Source organism: Alligator sinensis, unplaced genomic scaffold (genome assembly GCF_000455745.1).
Source record: "Alligator sinensis unplaced genomic scaffold, ASM45574v1 scaffold29_1, whole genome shotgun sequence".
NCBI classification, from domain to species: domain Eukaryota; kingdom Metazoa; phylum Chordata; order Crocodylia; family Alligatoridae; genus Alligator; species Alligator sinensis.
This window is the reverse complement of record NW_005841933.1, coordinates 1630887-1644546: the sequence shown is the minus strand read 5'-3', so window position 1 is coordinate 1644546 and position 13660 is coordinate 1630887. Positions and strand designations below refer to the sequence as shown.

Genomic DNA, 13660 nt, shown 5'->3' with positions numbered 1-13660 from the left:
CTGGACTCAATGATCTTCCGAGGTCCCTTCCAGCCCTGATGTCTATGAAATCTATGAAATCTATGAAAAAGATCTATAACAGTGGTTTTCAACATTTTTAGACTTGAGGCATCTCTGGATAGACTCAATGCAGCCATCAGGAAAAGACAGCACTTAGTTTTCACTCTTTTTTGACAATACAAAAAAAAGGAAGTTTTTTTTGTTGTTGCAAAGAACTCATCACAACTGTGGTTTTCTATTTGAAATCTCTGGGTTTATCATGTGAATCAAGTTTCTAAACCTAACAGTGCTAATATTCTTTGGCTTGAAATCATCTCAAGGCACCCTACAGTGCTATGGCACCCTGGTTGAGATCCACTTATCTATAATGTGGATCCACTGTAATTACTGAATGTTGCTGAAGAGAGGTATCATTAATGATGAACACTATGAAATAGAAAGTGGCTTCAGCTTTTTCATAGCAGATCAGGAATAAATAGGCTTGCAGTGATTCTCAGTGAATGCTCTTGGGCTTGCACACAATATTTTGGTTACTAGAGCCTTCTCTTATAGTACAACTATCTTTAAAATGTTAATTAAGAATTGTATGTTAAATAATTCTCTGATAATTAGTTTAACTTTTTTATCAGGCAACATTTGCCTGAAAGGAGAGCCAGTCAGCACTAATATTTCATATGTACCTTTGATGACATGCTTGATAAAATCATATTTTTTTCTCATTTAGTTATGTACATTTTTTTCTTTCTAATGGATTTTTTCAGCTATAATCAGGAAACAGGACAATTCAACTTTTCAAAATTGCATACATGTTACTTGGAACGGGAGAATAAATTGTATAAAATTAATAATCCATTTACTGTGACTCTGACACCAGGGGGAAACACACTCATGCTTTGAGAGTGCCAGAGTGTAGGTGACTTGTGGCGGGGGTGTTGTCACTTCTATTTTCCTTTGTTTCTTAAACATGAATTTGGTAAACTGCAATAGCCTGCAAATGATGGAAGTCTTCAGTGAGCTTGCTCAACTTGGGGGTGGAAGCAGGGAGAGTGCTTGGACCCTGGTATTTTGGTTGCTAGGAGCTGGGGAAGTCATGATGATGAGTTGTGGTTGAGTAGCAAGTGAGGACACAGCTGGTTGTTAGAAAGATGGCTTTTATTAAATAAGCAGTGCAAGGTGCTCATTAATAAAAAGTGCCAACAAGAGTGGTTAAAGATCAGAAAGGAGCAGTGGAGTTCTGGCTACATACCAAACTGGCCAGTTGCAGCAGTGTATGGAGAGAGGGGAGGGGATGTTGAGGAGCAATGCAGTGTAGGATGCCTGAATGACTGGCCAGACCTGTGTCCCAGAAAGGTTGGTGTCCACACATAACACTGAGTCAGTTCACAGTGAAGCAGTTCAACATAATATTTGATTTATCAGGTAGATTTAAACCATTTTAACAGGCTTGCAGGTCTGTCAGCTTCAGGTTTAAACTTCATTTAAACCATTCTAACTGTTATATATGTTCATGCCTTCAACAAACAAAATTCTATAGAAACACATCCCAGAAGAAGGGGAAATTTAGACAGATTGGTCAGAGTTTAAACAACTCTTTCAAAAATACCAGTATCACAATTGCAATGATTTTGAGATTTATTAATGTGTGTTTGAACAGTTTAATCTCATATTTTCTCTACAGATGATTCAGACCATAAAGATTCTTGTTGAAAATTCAAATAGCTTATATGAGAAAATCGTACAGTGTCAGAAGGCAGGTAAGTGCAAGCTCTATTTCTGAATAAATTAAAATACAGGAAGTTATTTATCTTATATTTTTATTTTTACAAAACCATGAATGGGGTTAATTTAATCCTTTTGTGCTTAAGTAGAATAAAATGTAGGCGTGTACAACAGCAGTGAAAGTGTACCTTTTGGGTACTTATCCAGTACTGAGTGAATTGTTTACGCTTGGATTGATAACATTTTTAATGATTTCCAAGTCCAGCTGCAATGCTAAGTTTGTGCAGTTGGTTGATGATAAATTCTATGATGCCAAAGCAAAGATGGAGTGTAAAAATACTGATATATTTGTGAAAAATATGCCATTCCTATACAAATGTGCAAGGCCATGTCAGCTACGTTGCCTAACATGTTGATGTAAGGGGAAGATATAATGTACTCAAGTGGCTAAAACATTGCTTAATTTTCTGGTTTTGCAATCTGATGAATTATTATGAAAACACATACTTGTTAGAGATTTTTGTATTAGAGAAACTAGTCAGATGTATTATTAATAGTAATGCCTGTATTAGTAGTCCATGTCTCATTTTCAATTTGCAATTTTACTTTAATATCATCTGTTTCCTTTGGGTTGGCTGAAGCACAGATTGATCAAGTGAGATGCTACAAAAGATCATAAATTAGTTTAGCTGGAGTTAGAACCAAGCCTTTTTTAGCCCCTTGTCTTTGATTAACTAAATACTGTGAAGCCTGTCACATAAAAATGCCTTGACAATGTTGAGTGATTCAGGCAGTGGTTTTCAACCTTTTTAGACTCAAGGCATACTTCCACATCTTGTGTGAATTTAGTGGTACCCCATTTCAAAAGCAAATATATTTCAGTGCAGAGGAGCCAGGCAGTGGAAGTTAAGGGAATGCCAGGCAGGGAAGAACATGAGTTTAAACTTACCTCCTCACGCCATAAGGCACCCTTCAAAGGATCTCTGGGCTGCGGCACCCTGATTGAGAAACATTGGATTAGAGAATATAATCAATGGCTTCCACTAAAAAATGAAAGTTTGAAGGAATTAAAAGTTATATAAATATCACTTAAATTCCAGCTGTATTTTCTCATTCCATTATTTTTATCTTTTTTTTGACTGCCTGCGGTTCCATGAGATATTTTTAAGGGGGATTCAGGGTGTTGCAGTTTTAGCATGGTTAGGTGTGCAACATGATTTACAAGATAAATCCAGAGATCTCAAATAATAATCCACAGAGGCAAAAAACATTTTGAACTGTTGTGCTTTTTTGAATTGTTTGCAAGAGGAGAATTGCTTTATATTTCCATTGCCAAAAAATGAATTCAAATAGTGTTTGAAATGAGATTCTGCTAAATTCAGAAAAATTATGGTAGGGGAGGCCTTCAGTCTAAAAAGGTCAAGAACCATTGCCTTACAGAAATGATAGTGTATGTAACAGTGTTGTCATCTGGGAAGGTTAGACCAGGGGTTGGCAACATTTTTGGGCAGAGTGCCAAAAACATCAACAACCTTGACTTGTAAGATGTTAGCATGCCAGGAACCGATAGCAGGGAAGCTGCAAGGGGCCTGATCCTTGTTGTGGCAGTGCAACCCTGGACCATTCCCAACTGTGCGCCCCAAGGCACATATGCCAAGCAGAATGCCTCTGTGTGCCATGCTCTGGCATCTGTGCCGGGGGTTGCCTACCCATGGGCTAGACCAGTGCACAGACATGTTAGGGATATGACTGACATAAATATGTTGTGCTGTTGAACTAAAATGATGCATCTGAAGCGACTTAAGTGGTAGAAGTACTGAATGAAGGTAAGTATCCTTGACAATTAGACTAATCTACTGTACTATATAGTAACAGCTATAGATGGAGCCAGCAGCAGGTCTGAGAAATATAGATATGGTGAATGTAACTGTGAGGAACTGCTGGACTGAACTTTCACTGCTGAAACCAAATAAACAGAGAGAATCAAAACAGAGAAAATAAAATTGAAAAGGTTTTCTTAAGATTTTTTCCTAAAGTCAATACCTTAACAGGTACTTAAAAGGAGGAAAAACAAACACATTGTTTATGGATGGACAAAGTGAATGATTATTTGCATAATCATTTACATGAGCAGTGTTTTGGGGGGGGGGGGGCAAAACGCAAAAAGAAACGGGAAACTAGGCAATACTTGTGCCTTTGAGGCAAGGCCCTGCATTCGTTCATCGTTGGGAGGGAAATGCCTTGACAGCTGGAGGACAGGGAGAGTTTCACATGGTTATAATAAGAATTTTCCTGAAGTTCTTAATGAGTTTTTGCTGCAGTAACAGCTGCCAAAGCCTTGAGACAGCTGCAGTGTATCTTTTCTTCTGAACCGTAGCCACCTCTGTAGGTTAAGATAGGAGGGAAATGTAGTCACTGTCCCACTTTGACCCTACATCCTTTGAAGATAGTACTGCTACCAGTAACAGTGTGGGCTTCTGGATTGACTCCAGGTCACAATGCAGCTGGATGCTTTACAAAAGCATCACTTTGCATGTACTTATGTACGAACTACATTTTGGTTCAGACCAAATTGTTGGAAATCTAGGGAAGAGGATAAATAACTTTGGGAAGTAAGAGGCTCCATCCAAGATGACCCTTTGAAGAAGCATCTTGTTGGAAAGTATGGCGAATTACTTGCTAAATTTGAGCATGTGAAATAGGGGAAATGAAATGAAACCACAGCCCCTCCTTGATCAGATAGTGCAAAATCCTAGAGTTCAGTCAGGTTTCTTGCTGAGGCATATGAAAATAGTTCCTATTTCAAACAAAATAGCTGAGGAAACAATACTGGCATTTGTCTGAAGACTATACTACAGTCTTTATTTAAAAGAAAATCTGCTTTGCACGTATCTTGTCAGCACCTTGGCATTATGCACAAGTAGGACTTTGTTAACCTTCAAACACATTCCTTTTCCCTGATATTATGCTTTGCTTAACAAAACACACTAGGATTAATTTTGGACTTTGTCCTTATATACCACCAGAGCAGAAGATTTTTGCTTCTTAGCTGCACTGAAAGGAGCTCTTTTCACACCACTCTGTGTAACTGTTATATTTGCTACAGAGTATTAGTCTGTAAAACTGGACAGGAGTGCAGGTTGTCCAAGAGGTACCCTGTGTATTATGTGGTTTATATTATTTACCGTTCTGAGAATTCCTTACCTTGGTACCACAAAACCAAAATTTTTAACAGCAATATGTAAAATAAATAAATAAATAAAAATGAGGCATCCTAACTCCTAATTCATGGATTCAAAAAGAAGAATCTCTTTTAATTATAGGGGAAATAATTGTGCTGATAGAAAAATATTGTGAATGCTGAACGTTAAACAAAAAAAAAAGCATAGCACTATGCTGTTGGTATTTTGAAGGGAAAATCCTGTATTATTATATTACTTGACTAACACTTTCTGTAAACTTAAGATTCATTGCTGGGGAATAGAGGTGGATGCCATGCACAGTCCATAATGATTTTAAAATCATATTAAATTTCATCCCATTTCTATTATCTACCAGTATTAGCTTTCAGATATTATTAGATGGGCCAAAAGCTTTATAAAAAAGAAACCTTCCTAATATACTTAAAAAACATAGAAGAAATGTAAAACTTTCATGGCAACAGATGAGCACACCAGAATCCCCAAGTTTCAACTTTTTGTGTTGGGCATTTCTAGGAAAGTACAGGTGGAAGGGAGACCCTGGGTCTGGGAGCAGGAAACCATGTTTCAATCGCTTTCATCTTGCAGGAAACCATGTTTCAATCCCTTTCATCAGACTTATGAAGTTTTGCTGTAGGGATACTCACTCCCTGACTCCAAATGGAAGTGCTTTGCTAGTAAGAACCCTAAATTCCAGCTTACATTTGTTTATAGCCAATTTAATATCCATTTATTTTGATCATCCACTTCCATCAGCATTATTTTTTAGCTTTAGTAGGTCTGTTCCCTCTCTGATGTTTATCGCCCTCCCAATATATTTATGCAAAGCAATCATAATCCCCCTCAGTTTTCATTTTCCTAAGATTAAATAGGCCTGTTCTTCTAGTTTTCTGCTGTGAAACAGATTCTGTCCTCCTGATCATCCTGGTCACTGCTCTCTGTGCCTGTTCTAATCTGAACCTTACATATTGAATGTGGGTGACTAGAACTGTATGCTGTATATCAGATGAGGTCTTAACAAGATGCTTGTACAATAGCATTGATTATACAAGTGCATAACTTCTTATTTTTACTATTACATTTTATCCCATTTCTGTTATTTTAATCCTCCATGTCATTCTGTTCTTCCTGTAAGAGGTTTCAGTCCCCTTTTGCATTTATGAAGTCTTCCAGCTTTGCATCATTAGTGAAATTTCTTTAGCTTTACCCTGCTTTTTTGTGCTGAGGTCGGTCATTAATGAAATTATTAAACAGTTTAGGTCCTAGGACAGATGCACAGAGAAAGCCACTGGTAACTTTCCTCCATCACATTCAACATAAAATACTATAATCTTTTCTTTATCCAGTTTCTTTCCCACTTTGTAATTCTTTTATAATCTAAACCTCCAATTTAACTAAATTTCCCTTGTGGTGCTGGAACAGATGCTTTCCTGAAGTTGAAATAGATTAAATTACTCCATTTTCATTCTCTAGAAAGAAGTCATCCTTGGAAAAATGATAGCATAATTTAAAGTTAGTAAATACATACAGTATTTTATCCCATTTTCCATTTCTTTTAATGTATTCTTAATTATTCTTTCCTTCAAGATTTGTTCTAAAACTGTGCATGCTCTTAAAGTCATCCTAACATGCCTGTAAATGACTGATCACTTCTTTCTCCTGTCTTAAAACAATATGCACTATATTTGGTATTCTGCAGTCATACAATGCAACCCCCTGACTTGAGTGTTTTATTAAAATTCTTGTTGCGGGACTTGCAATATCATCTTTTGGGAATTTCAGAATTCTGTGATAGGGATGATGCCCCCTGCCCCCCACTCCTGACCCCTATGAACACAGTGAATTTTGAGATCTACTCTTCCATCAGTTGTGGTAATTTACATTGCCCATCCCACCTTTGTCCCAGTGGTCAACATTACCCTCGTTGGAATTGGTGGCCAAGAATTAATTTAGTTTTGGGGACATGCCTAGATTACCTTTAGTTTTTATTTCATCCTTGATATACTGCAGCCTCACATCTTCCTTTCTTCTTTTTATTGGTATTGCTGAAGAACTTCTGCTTTTTATTTTAAACTCAATTTAACTTTTCACAAGTCTCATTTTACCCTAATTTCCTGACCTCAGATCAGCTTTCTTTGCTGATCAGTCTTGTTTTCCCCATTCCTTGTAGACTTTTTGGTTATTGTCAGCACCCTGCTCTTTTATAATGTCCTCAGTACTAGAAAATTACAAGTAGTATAGCAACTTTAGATAGCTGTTCCTGAATCAAATGCCGGAAGTGTATAATAGATTCCCAGTATGGTCTGAATTGAACCTTTGTTACCATCCTTCCCCCAAACAAATTTTGAACCTGTTTATTTTATCCATGGTATCCTACCACAGTTACCTTTATTTCACTCTTTCCTAAACAGCACATACCTTTAATACCCATTTCAGTTTTTCAGTCCTGATTTCTACTCTACCCTCTTATTACTGTAATATCCTGTTTCATATCCTGTACTGGTAGCTCTAGTTCCTTTGTTTTGTTGTACCAGGCACTCAGGCAAACATTTCAGTTAATTTATTACTGATCATACCTCTTAGCCTAGTTGTATCGCCCACTAACTACTCTTTTAATCAATATTAGTATTTTCCTCGCAATGTCCTTTTACCCTCTGATTCTTTTGTATCCATTATTGTATCCTGATTTACCCAGTTTTTCTTTTCCCATGTCCTAAAATCAGGCATGGAGATTGTGTCTCTCTCAACTGACTTCCCCTTATTTCTTTAGTTCAAAGCTCTTATGCTGCCCCAGTCCCAGAAGGCCAGTGCTGTTAAGGTGAGTCTTTCTGTGACTACTGCTCATTCTTCAAACATCCCCAAACTTTCTTTGCATTACAATTCTTCAGCTACCTGTTGATCTTCATGATCTTGTCATGTGTTTGCCATCCCAAAGAATTCCACTGAAGGTCACCTGAGCCTTCACTTTTTTTAATACCTTCCCTAGTTTGGTGTAATCTTCCATGAAATATTTCAAAGGGAATCTTGAAGCTTCATTTGTTGTGATGCAAGGACTGATCAGAGGCTTCTTTCCAATTCCAGTTAGGAATTTTTTAAGCCTCTTTTGACATTTTTTTTCTCAGAAAAATATAGAAATAAAACTCCAGCGCTGGAGTAGTACACAGGAATTGCATGAGTTTGAAGTTATTACATATTTACAAAGGAGATAATAGTATACTTAATATACCTGAAGGACTGTTTTGGTTCCTGTGTATCCTTTTTTATATTCTCACCCTAAAATTAACTTTATTTCCTAAAGTCCCCCCTTATTTAGCCAGTCCAGTTTCTCGTCTGTTAAAATCCCCAAATGACTTAAGGCTTTTATATTTTTACCACTTTCCTAAAATGTAGACAGTCATCCTAACACTCAGATGTAAAGGAATGTTTAACACTTCCACACCTGAGAAGTGAACTTCATAGGGACAGTCATGGCACTAAATTGTAATATGTCATGTGTTGTTTCCTGGAGGGACTTGTACAGAGCCATATTTCAGGCCTCCCCGCAAGTCTCTTTCCCATCCCCTTACTATTTGGTTTTAGCCTTAGAATATGTTTTTACTTCCTGATTTTCATGATTATTTCAGTTCCCAACTTTACCATTTTAATTTTTTCCCCTTGTAATATTTTCCCTTCCATTTTTAATTTTTATTTGCTTCATACTGTTATTCAGTACCACTCAAATCCTCTTGAATACACCTAATTCTTTGACTTCCCCTAGTCTCCTTGTCCTTATCCTTTGGTATCTTGTTTCTCCTGGGTTTAACAATTTGCAGTCACTATTTTGGTGTTGCTTTTTGCTGTTTACGTCCGTCTCAGGCTGAGGTTCCAGGGTGCTTTTCATTAACTTTAGCTTCTCAAGGAATTTAAGGCTTTCTTTTTTCTCCTTTATAATGTACTGCTGTTCTTGATGTGTGAAGAGACATTTAAAAGGAAAACCTTATCTGTTTATTTGCTTCTCGGGGAGATGCTATACTTTCACTCAGTTCCTTCCTTTTCTGTAATGTAGCCTGTGACAGTGCTTGAAACACTTGTATTTTATAGCCTCCCAGAGTAGCATCAGAAGTGTCTTTAGCTTTCTTGAGAATCTGTTCTTTTCAGCTTCATGTTCACATGTTACATCTTTGCTCTTGGCCAGCCATCCAGCCTTTTGTTTTCTAATTTTTTTTGGTACTAAGTCTATCAGTTCTTCTCCACAAGGACTCTCTACTCATACATTGGTCTTGTCCTGATGCTGTTGTAAATAACTGTTCCTCTCTCCCATTCTTTCTTCCATTTGCAGACCACTGTTTTAGTTCCTTTACAAACTTCAGTATATCTTCATTCCTCTTTTTCTTGTGGGACTTGACTACCTTTTTCTTTTTTCACATACCCATCTTCCTGCTTTCTCTTACTCCTCTGCATCTTTCTCTGTGATGGAGTATATGTCCCACTTAGTGGCTGCTCAGAAAGCATTAGTGAAGAATCTGATTACCTCTGTCAGATATGACCAAACAGCCAATTAGAAACTGCAGCCCAGACAATGAGGATACAAGGCTATAGAAATACAGGTTGAGAGATGCAGTGGAAGAGGGAACATGGGTAGAAAAAATCCTAAGACAGGAAGGTAGGAAGCAGTCCAGGGAAATGACAAGGAATGGTTAGGGGTGGTACTCTGCTGATCAAATCAGGGTTTCTGAATTAGAACCTAGAGAAGGTAGTTTTCATCTCCCTGTGGGAAGGGATGCATTGTCCTTAGAGGGTGAGCCATAGAATTGGCTTTAACAAGTTTACCTTGGAGCGTGTTTTTTAAATAGGGTTGATAAGCCAATCAATTGATTTCCTATTATTTGACTGCAGTCAAAAATGTTAAATATTCTGTGAAGCCAAAACTGTCCTTGTGTAGGTGGCAGCTTACCTCTTTTATTTCATCATAGTGTCATTTATTAGCAAGGGCAGGAGTGAGGGGCCAACCCTGCAGGAGTCAGGACATGGACACACATCATTTAGGAGCAGGTACCCCCTTACCTTCTGTTAGCATGGGCAGGAGTGAGGGGTCCTTGCCCTTCAGTCCTACAGGCATCAGGACAGACACACACATACATACACACACACACACACACCTCTGTCCATGCTCTGCTTCTCTCAAGCTCTTCCAACCTCCTTTCCCTTCTCCCCCATAAAGGCACGTGGGGCTGCAGGAGTTAGTCTATGCTGAGGGAAGAACCAAAATGAGCAGCACAGAAAGACTTGTTCTGTTGACCATCCATTGCAACTCCAGACTTCTCCAGTGCATCTGGCATGGTGCCTACGCAGAATAACTACTTTTCAGAAACTGACTTTTGTCTCTTATAGTTGCTATGTATGCTTTATTTCTGCTTAATTTCATTTATTTATTTTTATGTTCTAACCATCTGGGCTGACCCTGGGGTTTGGCAGTAAAAGCCAACTAAAAGAACTTTGACTGTTCTCCATGCGCTATTGTCTTCCTTTGTGTGAAGGGGGACTTTTATCAGTAGCTGTCTGCCAATGTTATGTTGTCCAAGTAGCCTTCTCTCTCCTTTCATTCCTTATGTCTAAAGATACATATTTCTAGCTACATGCCCAAGTCCTTGAATCCTTTTTTCCATAAGTTTCATCAAGTGCCACTTCAAACATAAAAAGCTTCTGTCAGGTACCTATCATTCCACAGCTTCTGTATCTGGTCATCCTCTTCCTTCCTCCTCTTTAGGGCATGCCCAGTGCTGCCATAGGAGCCATTGTTATTGTCTCTTCCTTGTCCCTGCCATCAACAGAAAAAGAAAAAAAAAATCAAAGTTTTTCTGTGAAGTCCCCTCTTTGCTGCCGAGTTTACTGGGCTACCGTGATTGCCTTCTTAAAGTGTTTCGTCTAGGTCAGTACTAACCCCCTCATTTCAGTCTATCAGTTAACTCTGGTTAAGACCAAAGGCAGGAAGTTTCAACTGCAAAGCTTCCTTCCTGCTCATAAGACACAGGCGCCAAATAAACTCTGCAAACCAGTCACCAGGCAAAAGATAAATTCACTGTAAAAAACCAGAGTGAGAAGAGAAGAAATCTAAGTCTCAGGAAAACTCCCCTGTTTACTATTATGTTTTCTAGCAACACTGAGCTCTATGCTCCCCTAAGGACTAGCGGCTTGGCTTTTCAAGATTTCTGCCGTGTTCAAGCTTGTTCCTTTCTTTAAGCTCCTGAATTCACAAAATATGAGAAACTACTTAAAACAACCATGGATTTTCTATTGCCAGTGCTCAGACTATATAATTAGTATACTCATTTATTCTATATAAGTGACTTTTCTGTAGATTACTGGCCTTTTGCTATTTGGTCATTGCACACTTAGTTCTAATTTTTTCCTATCCTCTCAGGTCAGTTTTCTGAGAAGTTAAACATTGAAAATTAAGTTCTGTATAATAGCAGTTAAGATTTCCTGATGGAATGCAGGAACGCAAATGTGTTAGAGGGATCTCTCTCTTGTCAAGAAACACAGTATTCAGAAAAGCTGTTGTGATTGATCTTGTATTTCTTGTACAGAATAAATATTTTTTGTTTTACACCCCTATTACTTTGGAAGGTACAACATGCATTCTCTGAAGATGTAATCCTGTGACCCTGTGGGATTTTCTCTGTCTTGTCAATTTTAATTATATTTTTCAAGCAAAATTAATACAGGTTTCCTTCACTATGCTGTACATGCATTCATTTAAAACGGTGCACAACTCCAACTCACATAAAGGGAACCCACTTTACAATGTAACAAGATTCATAGATACATAGATGTTAGGGTCGGAAGGGACCTCAATAGATCATTGAGTCCGACCCCCTGAATAGGCAAGAAAGAGTGCTGGGTTCAGATGACGCATGCCAGATGCCTATCTAACCTCCTCTTGAAGACCCCCAGGGTAGGGGAGAGCACCACCTCCCTTGGGAGCCCATTCCAGATTTTGGCCACTCTAACTGTGAAAAAGTTCCTCCTAATGCCCAGTCTAAATCTGCTCTCTGCTAGCTTATGGCCATTATTTCTTATGACCCCCAGGGGCGCCTTGGTGAGCAGAGCCTCACCAATTCCCTTCTGTGCCCCCGTGATGAACTTATAGGCAGCCACAAGGTCACCTCTCAACCTTCTCTTGCGGAGGCTGAAGAGGTCCAGGTGCCCTAGTCTCTCCTCGTAGAGCTTGGCCTGCAAGCCGTTAATCATACGAGTGGCCCTTCTCTGGACCCTCTTCAGGTTATCCGCATCCCTCTTGAAGTGTGGTGCCCAAAATTGCACGCAGTATTCCAACTGCGGTCTGACCAGCGCCCGATAGAGGGGCAGTATCACCTCCTTGGATCTATTCGTCATGCACCTGCTGATGCATGATAAAGTGCAGTTAGTTTTTCTGATGGCTTCATCACACTGCCGACTCATGTTCATCTTGGAGTCCACTAGGACTCCAAGATCCCTTTCCGCTTCCGTGCTACCAAGCAGGTCATTTCCTAGGCAGTAGATGCGCTGGCATTTTTCCTCCCTAGGTGCAGCACTTTGCATTTCTCCTTGGTAAAGGAGGGATACGTTCCCAAATAGGGATACGTTCCAAGACCTCGATTGTACTGACCCCCAGACTCATTTCTACTATTTTTACAAGACAATTTTGGTACTCACCCACAGCAGACAGTACACACAAGCACAGGGTGGTAGTGAACGTTACCATAATGGGCATGGCAGCTACAGAAACGTGTCACAGACACGTGTGGATCTGTGCAATGAGGTGCACAGATCCACACAGGAGATTATATTTTGGTGCATGTCACTCCCACAATGCACCGCACAAAGCATCTGACTGCGGGCTTCCACCACATCAATCGCATAAGAGCGAATTTACCTCACATATAACAAAGTTTTGGTATAAAAAGGGTCATTGCGTAAGAGCGAATTCACATATACAGAACTTGCATAAAGCAAGGGAAACCTATAAAATTAATGTGTAGTATTTCCCCTTAACTATCAAAGTCACAGTACATAACTTTTGTACTTTGCTAACTGTCTGCCTATAAAGGTCTTTTGAGTTTCCAAGGGTGTGAGACTGCAGAACCAGAAGCTCCTATTGGCTCGATCCACAATGAGGTGGCTAGAATAAGGTATAGAATCTCAGGGTGTGTCCAGATGAGCCCGCCCGTGCCTCTTGCAGCATCTCAAACCCCTTTGAGTGCTGCAAGAGGCACATGCAGGAAAGGAAAACATTCCCCCTGCTGCAGGTGTGCAGCACGGGGCCAATATTAGATCCCTGGCTATCCAGGGGTCAAAAAAAAAAAAAAAAAATCAAGCTAAAAAATGCGGGACAGGTAACGGGCCTAGACCATGCCCTGAGGCAACCAGAGGCTGGGTCCTCCACAGAGATGCTGTGGCTGCCAGAGCATCTTTGTGGTTGGCCCCTGCCCTGGTGCTGAAGCACACTGCTTGTCTGTGCAGGGTAGGCAGCATGCCAGCAGCAGGGCTCCAGTGCCGGTAAGTAAGGGGTTGGGGGGGCTGGAGGAAGGGGAGGGGCTATGGGAGGAGCCCCGCTGGCCCCACCCACTCCCCCAATCCCTTCCCTGCCCAGCCCCACTCCCTGCCTGCCCTCCAGGCTCCCCTGATCCCTTCCCTGCCCGGCCCCATCCCCCGCCTGCCCTCAGGCTCCCCCAATCCCTTCCCTGCCTTGCCTTCTCCCCCATCTGCCCCCCCGCCCCCCC

At 39.9% G+C, this 13660-nt stretch overlaps 1 protein-coding gene across 1 annotated transcript in view; it reads left to right on the top strand.

The window, feature by feature from the left end:
- The window catches only part of PLCL2 (phospholipase C like 2), a 101724-nt gene that overhangs the window by 43430 nt on the left and 44634 nt on the right, over positions 1-13660 (top strand). The window contains 1 exon segment of the mRNA XM_006039457.3: positions 1679-1754. Coding sequence (XP_006039519.2) covers positions 1679-1754 — 76 coding nt within the window.